This window comes from Arachis stenosperma, chromosome 6 (assembly GCF_014773155.1).
Source record: "Arachis stenosperma cultivar V10309 chromosome 6, arast.V10309.gnm1.PFL2, whole genome shotgun sequence".
Taxonomy (NCBI): Eukaryota; Viridiplantae; Streptophyta; class Magnoliopsida; order Fabales; family Fabaceae; genus Arachis; species Arachis stenosperma.
The window spans coordinates 98,166,104-98,182,525 of NC_080382.1; the positions used below are offsets into that span (position 1 = coordinate 98,166,104).

Genomic DNA, 16,422 nt, shown 5'->3' on the forward strand with positions numbered 1-16,422 from the left:
AAGTGCATGGATGAATCCATCATCCTTGGCAGACCCTTCCTAGCCACAGCAAAGGCTGTGATTGATGTTGATAGAGGAGAGTTGATCATTCAAGTGAATGAAGAATCCTTGGTGTTTAAAGCCCAAGGACATCCCTCTATCATCATGGAGAGGAAGCATGAAGAGCTTCTCTCAAAACAGAGCCAAGCAGAGCCCCCACAGTCAAACTCTAAGTTTGGTGTTGAACCCCCACATTCAAACTCTAAGTTTGGTGTTGGGAGGTTCCAACACGGTTCTGAGTATTTCTGAGGCTCCATGAGAGTCCTCTGTCAAGCTAATGACATTAAAGAAGCGCTTGTTGGGAGGCAACCCAATGTTTTATAGTTAACTATTTTCTTTTGTTATTTTATCTTTTTTGTAGGTTGATGATCATAAGAAGTCACAAAAACAATGAAAAAAGCAAAAACAGAATGAAAAACAGGAAGAAAAACAGCACACCCTGGAGGAAGAAGCTGCTGGCATTTAAACGCCAGTAAGCCTAGCAGTTGGGCGTTTAACGCCCAGTCTGGCACCATTCTAGGCGTTTAACGCCAGAAAGGGGCACCAGACTGGCGTTAAACGCCAGAAAAGGGCAAGAACCTGGCGTTAAACGCCAGGAATGGGCACCAGCCCGGCGTTTAACGCCAGAAATGGCTCAAAACGTGAATTTTGATGCCATTTGGTGCAGGGATGACTTTTCCTTGACACCACAGGATCTGTGGACCCCACAGGACCCCCACCCACCCCACCATCACTCTCTCTCTTCTTCCCCCATTCACCAATCACCTCAACACCTCTTCCCCAAAAAATCCTTCACCTATCAAATCCCATCTTTCTCTTCACCACTCACATCCATCCTTCATAAATCCCCACCAACCTCACCCTTCAAATTCAAACCACTTTCCCTCCCAAACCCACCCATAATGGCCGAACCATTACACCCCTCTCTCCTATATATACCCTTCTTCAAACCCTCATTTTCACACAACCTAAACACCACTTCTCCCTCTCTTTGGCCGAACACACCACCATCTCCCTCTTCTTCATTTCTTCTTCTTCTACTCTCTTCTTTCTTCTTTTGCTCGAGGACGAGCAAATATTTTAAGTTTGGTGTGGTAAAAGCGTTGCTTTTTCATTTTTCCATAACCATTATGGCATCCAAGGCCGGAGAAACCTCTAGAAAGAGGAAAGGGAAGGCAAAAGCTTCCACCTCCGAGTCATGGGAGATGGATAGATTCCTCTCAAGGGTGCATCAAGTCCACTTCTATGAAGTTGTGGCCTTGAAGAAGGTGATCCCCGAGGTCCCCTTTTCACTCAAAAAGGGTGAATACCTGGAGATCCGACATGAGATCCGAAGAAGAGGTTGGGAAGTTCTTACCAACCCCATTCAACAAGTCGGAGATGGTTCAAGAGTTCTATGCCAACGCATGGATCACCAAGAACCATGACCAAAGTGTGAACCCGAATCCAAAGAATTATCTCACTATGGTTCGGGGGAAATACTTGGATTTTAGTCCGGAGAGTGTGAGGATGGCGTTCAACTTGCCTATGATGCAAGGAGATGAGCATCCTTATACAAGAAGGGTCAACTTTGATCAAAGGTTGGACCAAGTCCTCACAATCATATGTGAAGAGGGCGCACAATGGAAGCAAGATTCAAGAGGAAAGCCGGTTCAATTGAGAAGGCATGACCTCAAGCCCGTGGCTAGAGGATGGTTAGAGTTCATACAACGCTCAATCATTCCCACTAGCAACCGGTCCGAAGTTACCATAGACCGGGCTATCATGATCCATAGCATCATGATTGGAGAAGAAGTGGAAGTTCATGAGGTCATAGCCCAAGAACTCTACAAGGTGGCGGATAAGTCCTCTACCTTAGCAAGGTTAGCCTTTCCTCACCTCATTTGTCACCTCTGTTATTCAGTTGGAGTTGACATAGAGGGAGACATCACCATTGATGAGGATAAGCCCATTACCAAGAAAAGGATGGAGCACACAAGAGACCCCTCTCATCATGAGATCCCTGAGATTCCTCAAGGGATGCACTTTCCTCCACAAAACTATTGGGAGCAACTAAACACCTCCCTAGGAGAGTTGAGTTCCAACATGGGACAACTAAGGGTGGAGCATCAAGAACACTCCATCATCCTTCATGAAATTAGAGAAGACCAAAGAATCATGAGGGAGGAGCAACAAAGACAAGGAAGAGACATTGAGGAGCTCAAGCACTCCATAGGACCTTCAAGAGGAAGGAAGAGCCGCCATCACTAAGGTGGACCCGTTCTTTGATTTCCTTGTTCTTTATTCTTCTGTTTTTCGAATTTTATGCTTATGTTTATCCATGTTTGTGTCTTGTGATCATTAGTGTCTTAGTGTCTATGCCTTAAAGTTATGAATGTCCTATGAATCCATCACCTTTCTTAAATAAAAATGTGCTTAATTGATAAAAGAAAGAATTGCATGAATTTTGAATTTTATAACAGTTTAATTATTTTGATGTGGTGGCAATATTTTTGTTTTCTGAATGTATGCTTAAACAGTGCATATGTATCTTGAATTTGTGGTTCATGAATGTTGGCTCTTGAAAGAATGATGAAAAAGGAGACATGTTACTGAGGATCTGAAAAATCATAAAAAATGATTCTTGAAGCAAGAAAAAGCAGTGAATAAAAAAAAAGAGAGAAAGCAAGCGAAAAAAAAAGAGAAAAAGAAAGAAAAAGAAAGAAATAAGAGTTGTGATCCAAGGCAAATAAGAGTGTGCTTAAGAACCCTGGACACCTCTAATTGGGGACTTTAGCAAAGCTGAGTCACAATCTGAAAAGGTTCACCCAATTATGTGTCTGTGGCATGTATGTATCCGGTGGTAATACTGGAAGACAGAGTGCTTTGGGCCACAGCCAAGACTCAATAAATAGCTATGTTCAAGAATCATCATACTTTACTAGGAGAATCATTAACACTATCTGAATTCTAAGTTCCTAAAGAAGCCAATCATTCTGAATTTCAAAGGATAGAGTGAGATGCCAAAACTATTCAGAGGCAAAAAGTTAAAAGCCCCGCTCATCTAATTAATACTGATCTTCATAGATGTTTTTGGAGTTCATTGCATATTCTCTTCTTTTTATCTTATTTGATCTTCAGTTGCTTGAGGACAAGCAACAATTTAAGTTTGGTGTTGTGATGAGCGGATAATTTGTACACTTTTTGGCATTGTTTTTAGTATGTTTTTGGTATGATCTAGTTAGTTTTTAGTATATTTTTATTAGTTTTTAGTTAAAATTCACTTTTCTGGACTTTACTATGAGTTTGTGTGTTTTTCTGTGATTTCAGGTATTTTCTGGCTGAAATTGAGGGACCTGAGCAAAAATCTGATTCAGAGACCAAAAAGGACTGCAGATGCTGTTGGATTCTGACCTCCCTGCACTCGAAGTAGATTTTCTGGAGCTACAGAAGCCCAATCGGTGCGCTCTCAACGGCGTTGGAAAGTAGACATCCTGGGCTTTCCAGCAATATATGATAGTCCATACTTTGCCCAAGATTTGATGGCCCAAACCGGCGTTCAAAGTCACCCCAAGAAATCCCAGCGTTAAACGCTGGAACTGGCACCCAAATGGGAGTTAAACGCCCAAACTGGCACCAAAGCTGGCGTTTAACTCCAAGAAGAGTCTCTGCACGAAAAATGCTTCATTGCTCAGCCCAAGCACACACCAAGTGGGCCCGGAAGTGGATTTTTATGTCATTTACTCATTTCTGTACACCTTAGGCTACTAGTTTTCTATAAGTAGGACCTTTTACTATTGTATTAAGAATCTTCTGATCTTTGGAACCTTTTTCTTTAGATCTTTTGATCACTTTGGGAGGCTGGCCATTCGGCCATGCCTAAACCTTATGCTTATGTATTTTCAACGGTGGAGTTTCTACACACCATAGATTAAGGTGTGGAGCTCTGCTGTACCTCGAGTATTAATGCAATTACTATTGTTCTTTCATTCAATTTCGCTTGTTCTTTGTCCAAGATATCACTTGTTCTTCAACTTAATGAAGGTGATGATTGTCACGAATCATCACCATTCTCACTCATGAACAAGGTGACTGACAACCATTCTTGTTCTACAAGCATCTGAGGCTTAGTGAATATCTCTTGGATTCCTGATAACACGATGCATGGTTGATCGCCTGACAACCGAGTGCTCGCCTGACAAACGAGCCAGCCATTCCGTGAGATCAGAGTCTTCGTGGTATAGGCGAGAACTGATGGCAGCATTCAAGAGAATCCGGAAGGTCTAACCTTGTCTGTGGTATTCTGAGTAGGATTCAATGACTGAATGACTGTGACGTGCTTCAAACTCCTGAGGGCGGGGCGTTAGTGACAGACGCAAAAGAATCACTGGATTCTATTCCGGCCTGATTGAGAACCGACAGATGAATTCCGCTATGCTGTGACAGAGCATATGCAATCGCTTTCACTGAGAGGATGGGAGGTAGCCACTGACAATGGTGAAACCCTTGCTTAAGCTTGCCATGGAAAGGAGTAAGAAGGATTGGATGAAGGCAGTAGGAAAGCAGAGAGACGGAAGGGAAGGCATCTTCATGCGCTTATCTGAAGTTCCTACCAATGAATTACATAAGTATCACTATCTTTATCTTTTATGTTATTTTCGTTCATCATCATATACATTTGAGTTTGCCTGACTAAGATTCACAAGATGACCATAGCTTGCTTCAATACTAACAATCTCCGTGGGATCGACCCTTACTCGCGTAAGGTTTATTACTTGGACGACCCAGTGCACTTGCTGGTTAGTTGTGCGAAGTTGTGTAATGCCATGGTATTGAGCTACCACGTTTTTGGAGCCATTACCGGGGATTATGAGAGTTGTGAAAAAAGTATTGTTCACAATTTCGCGCACCATGCATCACCCATATTTTTCATATCAAAATGTCTAGAGAGAAATTGTTTCACTTCATGTAACAACCCTAAATCATTTGTTGCAAGTAAAATATCATCTACATATAAGATGAGAAATATGATCTTACTCCCACTAACATTGTGATATATACATTGATCAGAAATATTCTCAATGAACCCAAATGAAAAAATCACATTGTGAAACTTCAAATACCACTGTTGGGAAGCCTGCTTAAGACCATACATTGCTTTCTTAAGCTTTCAAACTAACTCCTTACCAGCACTTGAGATAAACCCTTCGGGTTGTCTCATATAGACCTCTTCTTCCAAATCTCCATTAAGGAATGCCGTTTTCACATCCATTTGATGCAATTCTATGTTAAAGTGTGCTACCAATGCCATAATGATGCGGAAAGAGTCTTTCTTTGAAACAGGAGAAAAGGTTTTCCTGTAGTCAACCTATAACCCTTAGACTTTCTGCATAGCCGATAAAATAGGCACTTATCGTCCTTGGGTCCAACTTCCTTTCTTGTGGATTATAAACCCGAACTTCAGCAGGACAACCCCAAATACGTATATGATTCAAACTAGGTTTCCAACCTTTGCATAGCTCAAATGGTATTTTAGAAACTGCCTTTGTTGGAACTCTATTTAATATATACACAATTGTTTTAAGGGCTTCACTCCACAAGGATAAAGGAAGATTGGAGTTGCTAAGCATACTCCTCACCATATACAGCAAAGTCTTATTTCTTCTTTCAGCTACACCATTTTGATTTGGTGTGCCAGACATGGTGTATTGTGCCACAATACCATCCTCTTGAAGATACTTTACAAATGGATCAGGTGCTTGTCCACTTCCAGTATATCTCCCATAGAATTCTCCACATCTATCTGATCTCACGATCTTAATTTTCTTTTCACATTGTTTCTCTACTTTAGCTTTATAAACTTTAAAAGCATCCAATGCCTCATATTTATTATGAAGCATATAGAGATACATATATCGTGAATAATCATCAATAAAAGAGATGAAGTATTTCTGACCACTTAAGGACATATCAGGACAACATATGTTAGTGTGAATTATTTCTAATATGTTAGAACTCCTCTTGGCACCTTTTTGAGACTTTTTGGTTTGCTTTCCCTTAATGCAATCCATACAAGTATCAAAATTAGTAAAGTCTAGAGGTTCAAGAACCCCATCACTTACTAATTTCTTCATTCTCTCAATAGAGATGTGTCCCAACCTTCGGTGCCACAACATGGAGGATGTTTCATTCATACCATTACCATGCATAACCATAAGACCAGATGGAACATTATTAGCTAAATGGACTTTAAATAAATCACTAATTAAAGTACCACGTCCAATAATATTAGAATTTTTAATAATGTCAACAGAATCATCATAAAAATTTATACATAATCCTTGTTTTACAAGCTTAGATAAAGAAATCAAATTTTTAGAAAAATCTAGAATATAAAAGGTTTTTTCTAAATCTAAAATACAACCATTACTTAATACAAGCCTAAATGTTCCAACAGCTTCCACACGTGAACGCATCCGATTGCCCATATAGATGCTTAGTTCACTTCCTATTGGTTTCCTTTTCCTTATGAAACCATGCATGGTATTTGAAATATGAATTTCAGCACCAGAATCAATCCACCAAGTTTCATGACATATTTCAACAAAATTAGGTTTAAAACACATTGAAGGAATAAGATCACAAAGGTTAGTACCTTTCTTTTCAAGCCAAACTTTAAATTTTGGGCACTCCTTCTTCATGTGTCCTTTCTTTTTACAAAAGAAACACCGTGCACCTTCTTTCTTCATAGGATGGGATACAATACCCTTTCCTTTCTTCTTATGAGCTTGCTTTTTACGATCCTCAGTTGTCACAAATAGTGCACTTTCATCAAATTCATGAATTAGCCTTCCTTCCTCTTGCACACACATCACCAGTAATTCGTTAATGGACCATTTTTCCTTATGTGTGTTATAAGAAATCTTAAATGGTCCGTACTAGGCAGGAAGAGAATTCAGAATAAGATGCACAAAAAATGAGTCAGAGATCTCAACCTCTAAAACTTTCAGTTGTGCTGCAATGTCTCCCAACCTCATGATGTGTTCACACACACCTCTTACGCCGGTAAGCCTCATAGATAACAATCGTACCATTAAGGTGCTTGCAAGTGCCTTACTAGAAGACTCAAACTGTTCATCAATAGCCTTCATATAATCCTTGACATTCCTACAATCATGAATTGAACCTCGGATACTAACTGAAATACGAGACTTAATGAACATTATACTTAAACAGTTGGATTTCTTCCACCGTTCGTATAATGCTACCTTGACTTGAGAACTAGCATCAGTAGGTGTCGGAGGCTCTTCCCTACGAAGAGCATAGCCAAGGTCTGCACACCTTAAGTGAAAGAGAATCTTATCTTTCTAGTCTTTATAGTTGTCACCACTTAACAAATGAACTTCAGATACAGTTTCAGATATCATTACTGCTGCAAATAATAAATCATGCTAACATTACTCAACTTTAAATAGGCACATCAAAATCCATAACATATGATAATACATGCCAATGCAAGTCATATCAAAATAAATATGAATCATAGTGTCATTAAAATCTACTTGTGGGTAAAGATTTTAACACACATAATATTCACTATACTAACTAAAGTATTGAAACTAGAAAATAAAATACTACTTCTTAATACCTGTAGGCTAATTAAGAAATAAGAAATATTTTCTATTTCAATCTAATTATATGTGAATAACATAATAAATTTCTGTGGGTAAGTTTATTATATAATTCACAACAATTACAAATATATCATATTAATATTTGTGTGATTTCTTTAAATATAATTATTATCAAGGATGCTGTGGCTACTCCTCAATAAATCATATATTAATCACAATATGATATACAGCGGAAGAATTTATATTGCATTCAAATATAATCATCAAATAAATAAATTCAGTAATATGAATCATATGAAAGTGAAGATGATCCAGTGGACAAACATTTTGACAATATTTAAAAGATTCAAGTTCAAACCTCACTCCAACTAAAATTTGAATTTTTATAACAAATTTAAATTTTGGAACCCATCAACATCAACATAAAACTAGCAAGCATTTAATGTTATATAACAACCCATCAACTTCAACGTAAAAGTAGCAAGCATAAAATCTATCTATTGAAACAAGTTCTTTCTGTCTTCTCTCTTCCACCGTCTTCCCTTTCTTTTTCTCTCTCTTTTTTTTTATATTCAAGGATAAAAAAACTTATGGGAATCATGAAAAATTATACTATTATAAAGAACAACTACGACACAAATTTAGAAGATTCCTTCTGAAAATATTATTTTTTATTCCCTCTTCTTATGGTACGTCAACTTTAATTTCAATGGTTTTTCTTATTTCAAAATTCATACTATACATTCTTCTTTGAAAACAATTTATCAAAATAATACACAGTAATTAAATTTTAAAATGGCAAGGCAGAGAAAATTTGGCTCTGATACCACATGTTAGATATTTTATAAAATCGGTAATTTACGTACCTCCAGCCATTGTCAATAAATTCTTTGATTTAATTTGGAACTTCCAATTCTTGAATCACAGAGCCAGATGGAATCAATGTGTGTTTTTTTGTTATTGTGTAATCAGAATTGGGGATCCAAACTTTATAAAATTTGTGAACAGTCGTGTTCTTTCCATCAAAGAACAGACCAACTGCCAATATAATTAATCAATAATTATAACACCACACAAACTAATTTTTATATTAACAAATTGGATCACAATTAGAATAAAAATTCTAATATTTCTTAATAAAGATAACTATTAGCAAATGTTTTCGTTTTGTTTTAATTTTTTGTACCTCGCGGTCCCTGAAAATTTTTGGGTTGCCAATGAAACACTTAACAGACACATCATCAACTTAACTAATCACGTAGGTAAATTATGTTAGCCCTCAATGCGAGACATGATAGAAAGGTTGCTTTGTCTCATGAAGCACAGGAATAGGGCCGATTTGAGCTCTTTTTTTATCACGAAGCGCTTTGTCCTTCGAAATAATAGTTAGGGGCCAAATTAGGTGTTTACTCAGCATTTGAAATAGATTAATTTAATTTATTTTTTTATTAATGTTATTTAATACAAACTTTTGAGATTTAAATTGAATTATCCATTAAAAAATATCTTTCACACACACATAAATATTCAAAAATCAATAGAAAAGCACGAAAACAGCTCTTCTAAAGTGCACAATGCATATTGCACTTTAGAGGTTAAAGTGCCTTCATATTTATCTTTTCAAATAATTAATGGTTGAATTATTTTATTCTTATAAGTTAGTCAATATCACTTTCTTTAAAAAAATGTATAAAAAATATTTAAAATAGTGCAGCTTATTAACCACCTGTAATAAAAAAAATTGTAACTACCTATAAATTTTAGTTGATCACTAATTACTTAATTTCTTCAAGGGATCAAGTCCCATTTTGTCTCGTTAGGAGAAGCATTCAACCATGGAAACAAGTTCTTGTTTTATCATTTGCATGGATGATACTATCACTTCATTTTATTTTATTTTTTTCTCACAACCATTTGGCAAATGTTGGACTTGCTCATCATTTATTTAAGTTAGGAACTTATATGTTTTTCAATTCAATAGCTTTAACATTTGTTTTGAGTGTTTTCAGTGGAATGTATTAGTTATTCCTGGATTTTAGAGTAGTTTTTCGGAGTAATGTATTTAGTTATTCATTGTAACATCATAACTTTTGTTGGATTTGATTAAAAAGAGAATGAGAAAATATTTGTTAGTGATAGCATAATGACTAGTGTTCATAAAAATTTTCAAGTGGTTATATTATTTTAGTGAAAATTTTTTTAATTATGGTGGGAATGTTTTATATTTTCATTTAAAAAATTAATTAACTATTTATAAAAGGGAAATTATCTAAACTATTAATTATTTTCAGAATTAGGATGAATACATTTTAAGGCAAATTTCTTTTATAAACTTCCGGGGGACATTTTATGTAAAATTCAAAAAGAAAAATTGTTGGGTGAGATTTTTGAAAAAAAAAATTAAAAAGGAAATTGTAGATGCGATTTCTGAATTTCTTTTTACAACTAAATAATAAAAATCGGAAGGTGGATTTTTTTTAAAAAAAAAGAGTTAAACAATAAAAATCGGTGAGCACGATTTTTGCATAACATCATACACATTTCTAACTAGTGCCACTAAAATCTGACACCATCCATAGCAGTATATTTCTCACCACTTGCATCATGCTGTTGTCATACACACTCTATATTGAAAATAGTTTGTGACATTTTAATCTCAAGTAAAATATGCACTTTATAGGAGGTTGATTCGAGACCAAAATCTTTTAAAGTGAAGGAGTTAGTAAAATAATAAAGGAAGAGGGTAATCATTCTTAAATTAAGATTGTAAAACTTACAGATAGTGAAAGCTACAAACTTAATGAAAATTATCTCCTCTTTATCACTTTATCAATTTCTTTACTTTAAAAGAACTAATTTCGTCGATCCAAAAAGCCATAATTTTATCGGATTTGATTTGGAGTAGACAATTGATTTTGATTGCTTAGGGCCTACTCCATTGTCCGTAGTATACATATTAGTATACATACCATCATACACGACTCAAAGAAATAAAATCGTAATAGTAAGTAGTTAGTAGTAGAGGACTAGGGGCATGGTCTTGAGTTTCATAAAGAATAGAGAGCCGATTCTTTTTTTTTTTTTTTCAATTATTTGGTAAAGCGTGATATTTTATATTTAACATTTTTTGTCATATGTTTTTTCTTAGTTTCACTTTAGACATGTAAGTTGAGAAATCACACTACCAAACAATCAAAAAAAAAATTGAGAGGATCCATCCTTAAAAATAAGCAATAGGAAAAAGAGATGGAACGAATTTGTACGAAGAATCATAGACATGAAGAAGTCGTCAAGGTAAGTGATAGAGGGATACTACTCTCTGATGAGCTTCTAGGAGAGGTGGCCATCGTACCCTTCAAGAGGCTCCGCAACAAGATTGTGGGATTCTCAACCCACCTCATGAAGCACATCCAAAAGGGCCTGTAAGGGGCATCTCTCTCAAGCTACAGGAGGTAGAGTGCAAGCGCCTCATGTACTTTGTCCCCGACGTCTCCGCCATCAACACTTTTCGAGATCCCTGTCGACAAGAGACTCTTGACATCGTCTCCTCCCTCAGCATCTCTGGCATGCCCGGCATTATTGAGGTTGACCCTGTCCCCATCCACCAGAACCTCTCCGCTTTTGGACGGGGTACTGCTCCCAGGATTAGGTATTAACAAGAAGACGGAGAGAAAGTTTGTTTATGTTTTTCATCGTACATTGTTTCCATTTTGTTAGGTTACACATCTTACTGCGGCATAAGTTTCCTTTTTTGTCTTCCTCTCTTTTTTTAATCAATAACGATTGATTGTCATTACTATTTGAGTGCGTCACTGGATAATTGATTCGAATACAATCTATATAATATATATAAAGCAAGCTTCTCAAAACATTTACATAATCAAGTGTTTACGATGCAACATACGAGGTAGTAACAGAATTTTTGGTATATAGCAATATATTCATCAGTTTCTGGTGAGACTTATACGAAAGCAATAATCTCGGAATAAAAAACTTCTCAAAATGCTATATATAAACGTGGTATCATGTCATGGGACTAGATTTACACGAAGAAAGGATGAAGGGCTAGCTCACTCACTGGAATTCGCTAGCCCAACCATGTTGAGCATGTGGCGATCTTCCTTAAATCTTTCGAGTATGGTGCCTTTGACGGCATCATTCTTGCCTAGTACCGTTCCTTGAGTCACTCCCCAGCACTCTATTACTTCCGGCAATATGCGGTTGGTCTTAGAGAGGCACGGGCTACCAAATGTGGAACATGCAAATGTATGGCCTTGATCGAAGTTTGCCGAGATAAAAACACCATAGTGACTAACTCGTCCTCCGAATCCAATGCCATTTGGAATGTCTGCCGAACTGAAATTGATGGCACACTGCAAGAGATGGACATTCAAGAGAGAAATAACAGCATCAGAACTCTAATCCACACAATAGCAAATAGTTACCTAATTGCAAATAAATAAAACCCCATGAAAGATTTTGAGAGATCAATAAATTTTGTAGTCTCACATGTTCAACCAAATTTATCATCTTCCTTTTAAGACAATCTGTAAAGTTTTTCAGTGTTCATGTTGATGCTAATTATTCTTCTTAGTGCAGGATTGATGTTATTTAATCTAAATGACACTATCACACTAATGCAAAATGAAAGGAGAGAATAACAATAACATTCTACGGTTCAGAATGAATGAAAAGGCAGATCAGTACACAAACATCTCACGTTAACATAGGGTCCGGGAAAGGGTCACATCTAGGGTATAATGTATGCAGCCTAACCAAAATCAGTGATTGTTAAAATCCGTAATTAGAAGCAGAAGTTACCCATTGTAGGTTATGGTTTGCTCCAGTAGGCCGGAAAATGGATGCCTTTGGATTCAGTTGAAAAAGGAAACATTTCAAATCTCCATAAAAATCAGCATGCCGTTCCCATGGCTGAGAAGCATATCCTCCATATATATAACCCTCTTTATCCTTAATAATTAACACACTGGGGCCTTGATGATTTCTGCAGTTTTGAATTAAGAGTTATGCATTCCAATCATACCAAGAAAGTAAAAGTTTACTATCTGTCACTACCATAAGAAAACAATAGAAAATGATAAGCTGACAAATTATGCTCGATCACAAATGTTTTTATCACCAAACATAAGTTGAATTTTACATCCAAATTTTGCAATTACCACCAACAAGCCATGAGGTTTTGGACGGTAACAATGAACCTCCTAATGATCATAGTTTATGTTCAACAACATAGAAGTTAATTCTATGTATAGCTATTAGCTTCTAAACCTAATGACAAGCAAGAGACAACATTGTTAATAAGTCATGTACAATACCAACTGCTTGGCAGCTTGCTAACTTTGAACCAATACTCTTCAGAGCATTTACCCAAAATGTGTATTTATCTTCTATTTAATACAGTTACACAACAAATGGAATTTGCTTTTCTGGTTCTCTTTGTTCAATTTCATGCCATTCAGTGTACTGAATGTTAACTTATGTCAGTTGGATCTGCCTAGGCCTGAACTACCTAAAAACATCATCTGTAGCCCATGTATCATGAGCAAATTGAAATAAATCTCCAATAGCAGTTAAGACAGGCTGGCTTTTGAATTGTAACAGATATGATCATTCTGAAGAACTATATCACATACTTTATCTTAGCTTCAATGTGAGTTGCGATTTTGCTAAAAATGATGCCCCAAAAAAAAAAAACAAAGCCTTGTCCCACTAGGTGGGGTTGGCTACATGGATCAAACGACGCCATTGAGCTCTATCATGTATCATGTCTACAGAGAGCCCGTTTACATATAAATCTCGTTTGACCACCTCATACATGGTCTTCTTCTGCCTTTCACCGCTTTATCCATCTTGCATCTCATCCACCCTCCTGACTGGGTGCTCTATCGGTCACATGTCCAAACCACCTGAGACGCGATTCTACCATCTTTTCCATAACAGATGCTACTCCAACTCTTTCTCTTATATCTCTGTTCCTTACTCTATCAAATCGCACATGACCACTCATCCGTCTCAACATCTTCATCTCTGCCACAATTAATTTATGATCGTGCTAAAAAAAACAAAGTACTAAAGCCATGGTCCATAAGCTACAACTTACAAAGGGAGAAAAGAAATGTTCAACCATAGACACAAGTCACTGTTCATTATGCATCTTTAGGGATTTAAGAATAAATAAATAAAGGAGTAAAATGGTTTGAAAGCCAAAAATAATTTACTTACGAAATGTTTCCCAAGAATGTATTAAAACTAAGACCATTAACAGAACTATGATATAAAAGCATCCAATCTTCCAGCTCGTGCTGAGAAAGTGCACCTCCTATATGCCAAGCATATTCCTTTCTCAAAAGTAAAATGCTAGGATCAATGTCGTTTGAGGTCAACAGGTTTGGAATTTGAGAACCTGGTCGTCCTAGAACATGGCAAAATTATGGAAATAAGAACACACAACAATTACTTACTATGGATTTACTCAAATTAAATCCAGTAGCACTTCATCTAAACCATGGTACCAATTACCAAATTGAATAGGGTCAAAAATTGAAGAATATGGCGTGATGAATTGCATGTTAACGGTCCAACATATACATACAGGAGTTCTAACTTCTAAGCAAAACAAGGTAGATAGCAAAAAGGGTAAACCTCCATTTTTGGCACCAGAAACATTATAGTTCTGAAAATAATAGCACCTAAATGATAGAAACGCACTCATAGCACCCAAGGATCATGAGCTTTACATCAAATAGATGCCAAACATCTAATCCTTTACACAATTTTTCTTGTTTTATGTGAGCTTGGAAATGCTTACATATAATTTGGACAGCATGTGAACAGTTTCAAGACTGAAGTGATGTTACATGAGACTCAATTAGCAATTTATATCCAATCAAATGGACAGACTCTTTCTTCTATTGAAACAACATAGCATCTTGTTAGTTGTTACATCATATTTTAAATACAACTGTGATTTGATGACAAGAACATTGGAAACTAAATACCAGATACCAGATACCTGAATCAGGTGGCATCAGCAAGCTCCCAAGAAGCTTCCTAGCAGATGGGGCATGAGTGCACCAACTTCTGAAATCCTCAAAAGACATAGACTCCTCAGTGCACCCTTCTTCATGCATTGAGAAATTTGCAGCATTTAGAAATATGTTGACAATGCCCTGATCTGAACTTGATCTAGCTTCATTATCTTTTATGCATAATATATCCTTAAAAATGGAAATCATAACAGACTCCAAATCAGACCTGCACCTCGAATTCCACATGCATCAACAAAAAAAATAAAAAGGGGCAGAAAAGAAAGTAAATCAATACTCAACAGAGTATTATAACTGAATATTTGACATTTCAATACATTGAAAATATTTGCTTTTTATTCTAGTGAGCATTTACAAAGATGTCTAGGAGGCTATATCATTATTCTAAATAAGAAATCACAAATAACATATAAACAGGGATGACAATACCATCAGTTGTAGAAGCAAATCACAAATATCAGCTGATTAAAACTAACAAAGTTATTTAAATCTAAGGAATGAAATCCGGCTGCTTGGAGATAGAATAATTAGAGGCGAGAGACATCAAGATATAAAGTGACTAAAGTTCACCTATTCATAAAGAAATATAACGATCAATATAAGAATAATAATCAGAAAATAAGTAAAACAGCATTAGTGTTTAATTGTTTACACAAGAAAAAGGGTGTTCCGCTATGATCAGACCTACAAATAGAGTTAACTTTTAAAATGCATAGAACTAGCAGTAGCAAGAATCGCAAATTCACCTCCCTACAAATTTATCCCCATTTACATCCAATAAGCGAAAGATGAATTCTTCAATGTCATCTCTTGTTCCTTTCTCGTAAGTAGCCTGCGAAACGGATAATCAAACTTCAAATAAATCTAATTTAGGGATATAACAACAAAAGATGATGATGATTATGTAAGTGACCTTAGCAACAACGAGGTCTTCAAAAGTTAAATTCTGATCCTTGCGCTCTTGAGTAACTAAATGGAACATTCTATCCCCAAGCGGGCCATGGAGTCCAAAATATGACTACAATGAAAAAGAAGGGATTATATTAGGGTTTATTGAACAATTAACACACGAGAGAGAGAAAAGAAAACCTGAAAAACAGAGGGAGAGATGTGTTGGGCATTGCTCTGAGACTTGGCAGCGAGCGAATCGAAGAGAGACCTTAAGTCTTCAAGTTCGTGGTGAGTAAAGGCTCTGCAAGAATTAACTTTTTGTTATCTTAGATTACTCAGATCGAATGAGAGTGTGTGTGGAGAGAGAAAGAACGAAAGAAAGAGGAACCTGGAAGCTGAAACAAAACGGGGATCGGTTGGAACTGACCGAGACTCAGAGTTGCCCATTGCTAATTCCTTCTCTCTTGTCCCAATCAGAATCAACTGTCTTCCTTTCTCTCCCGTTTCGGTTTTCGCAGTTTCTACTTTCTGCCCCTCCCCCTCTTTTCTCTCCCCTCTCTCTCTCTCACATCTTTGTATATTTCCAAACGAGAAATGAGGCTAATTTTTGTTACAGACGGAGAAAGAAAAAATATGGGTAAACTAGTTTTAATTTAACATGGATAGTAAAATAATATTTTTTTATCTAAATATTATTAAAAAAAAATTAAATACAACATTTATTGTTAATGATTTTGGATTGTCTTCTACTTTAAGAATTAGAACTTTCAAGTTACTATGACTCTTAACTCTTGACAAAGTAATAAAGTTAT

At 36.3% G+C, this 16,422-nt stretch overlaps 1 protein-coding gene across 1 annotated transcript; it reads right to left on the reverse strand.

Annotated features, from left to right (window-relative positions):
- Window positions 1-11,489: 11,489 nt before the first annotated feature.
- On the reverse strand, window positions 11,490-16,221 carry LOC130935762 (uncharacterized). The gene is made up of 8 exons (XM_057865645.1): window positions 15,999-16,221; window positions 15,809-15,911; window positions 15,633-15,737; window positions 15,466-15,551; window positions 14,686-14,927; window positions 13,896-14,085; window positions 12,474-12,657; window positions 11,490-12,025 (listed from the first exon to the last, which is right to left on the reverse strand). The coding sequence occupies exons 1-8, from the start codon at window positions 16,055-16,057 to the stop codon at window positions 11,723-11,725; spliced, it is 1,272 nt and encodes a 423-aa protein (XP_057721628.1). The 5' UTR covers window positions 16,058-16,221; the 3' UTR covers window positions 11,490-11,722.
- Window positions 16,222-16,422: the final 201 nt, after the last annotated feature.

What these genes read in the sequence shown, in the direction of transcription:
- LOC130935762 (XM_057865645.1), bottom strand. Translation starts at nt 16,057, where the DNA reads ATGGGCAACTCTGAGTCTCGGTCAGTTCCAACCGATCCCCGTTTTGTT. An exon ending in AAGACCTCGTTGTTGCTAAG is followed by an intron (nt 15,552 to 15,632) that starts GTCACTTACATA and finishes TCCGTTTCGCAG; the next exon opens with GCTACTTACGAGAAAGGAAC. An exon ending in GGGGATAAATTTGTAGGGAG is followed by an intron (nt 14,928 to 15,465) that starts GTGAATTTGCGA and finishes TTCGAGGTGCAG; the next exon opens with GTCTGATTTGGAGTCTGTTA.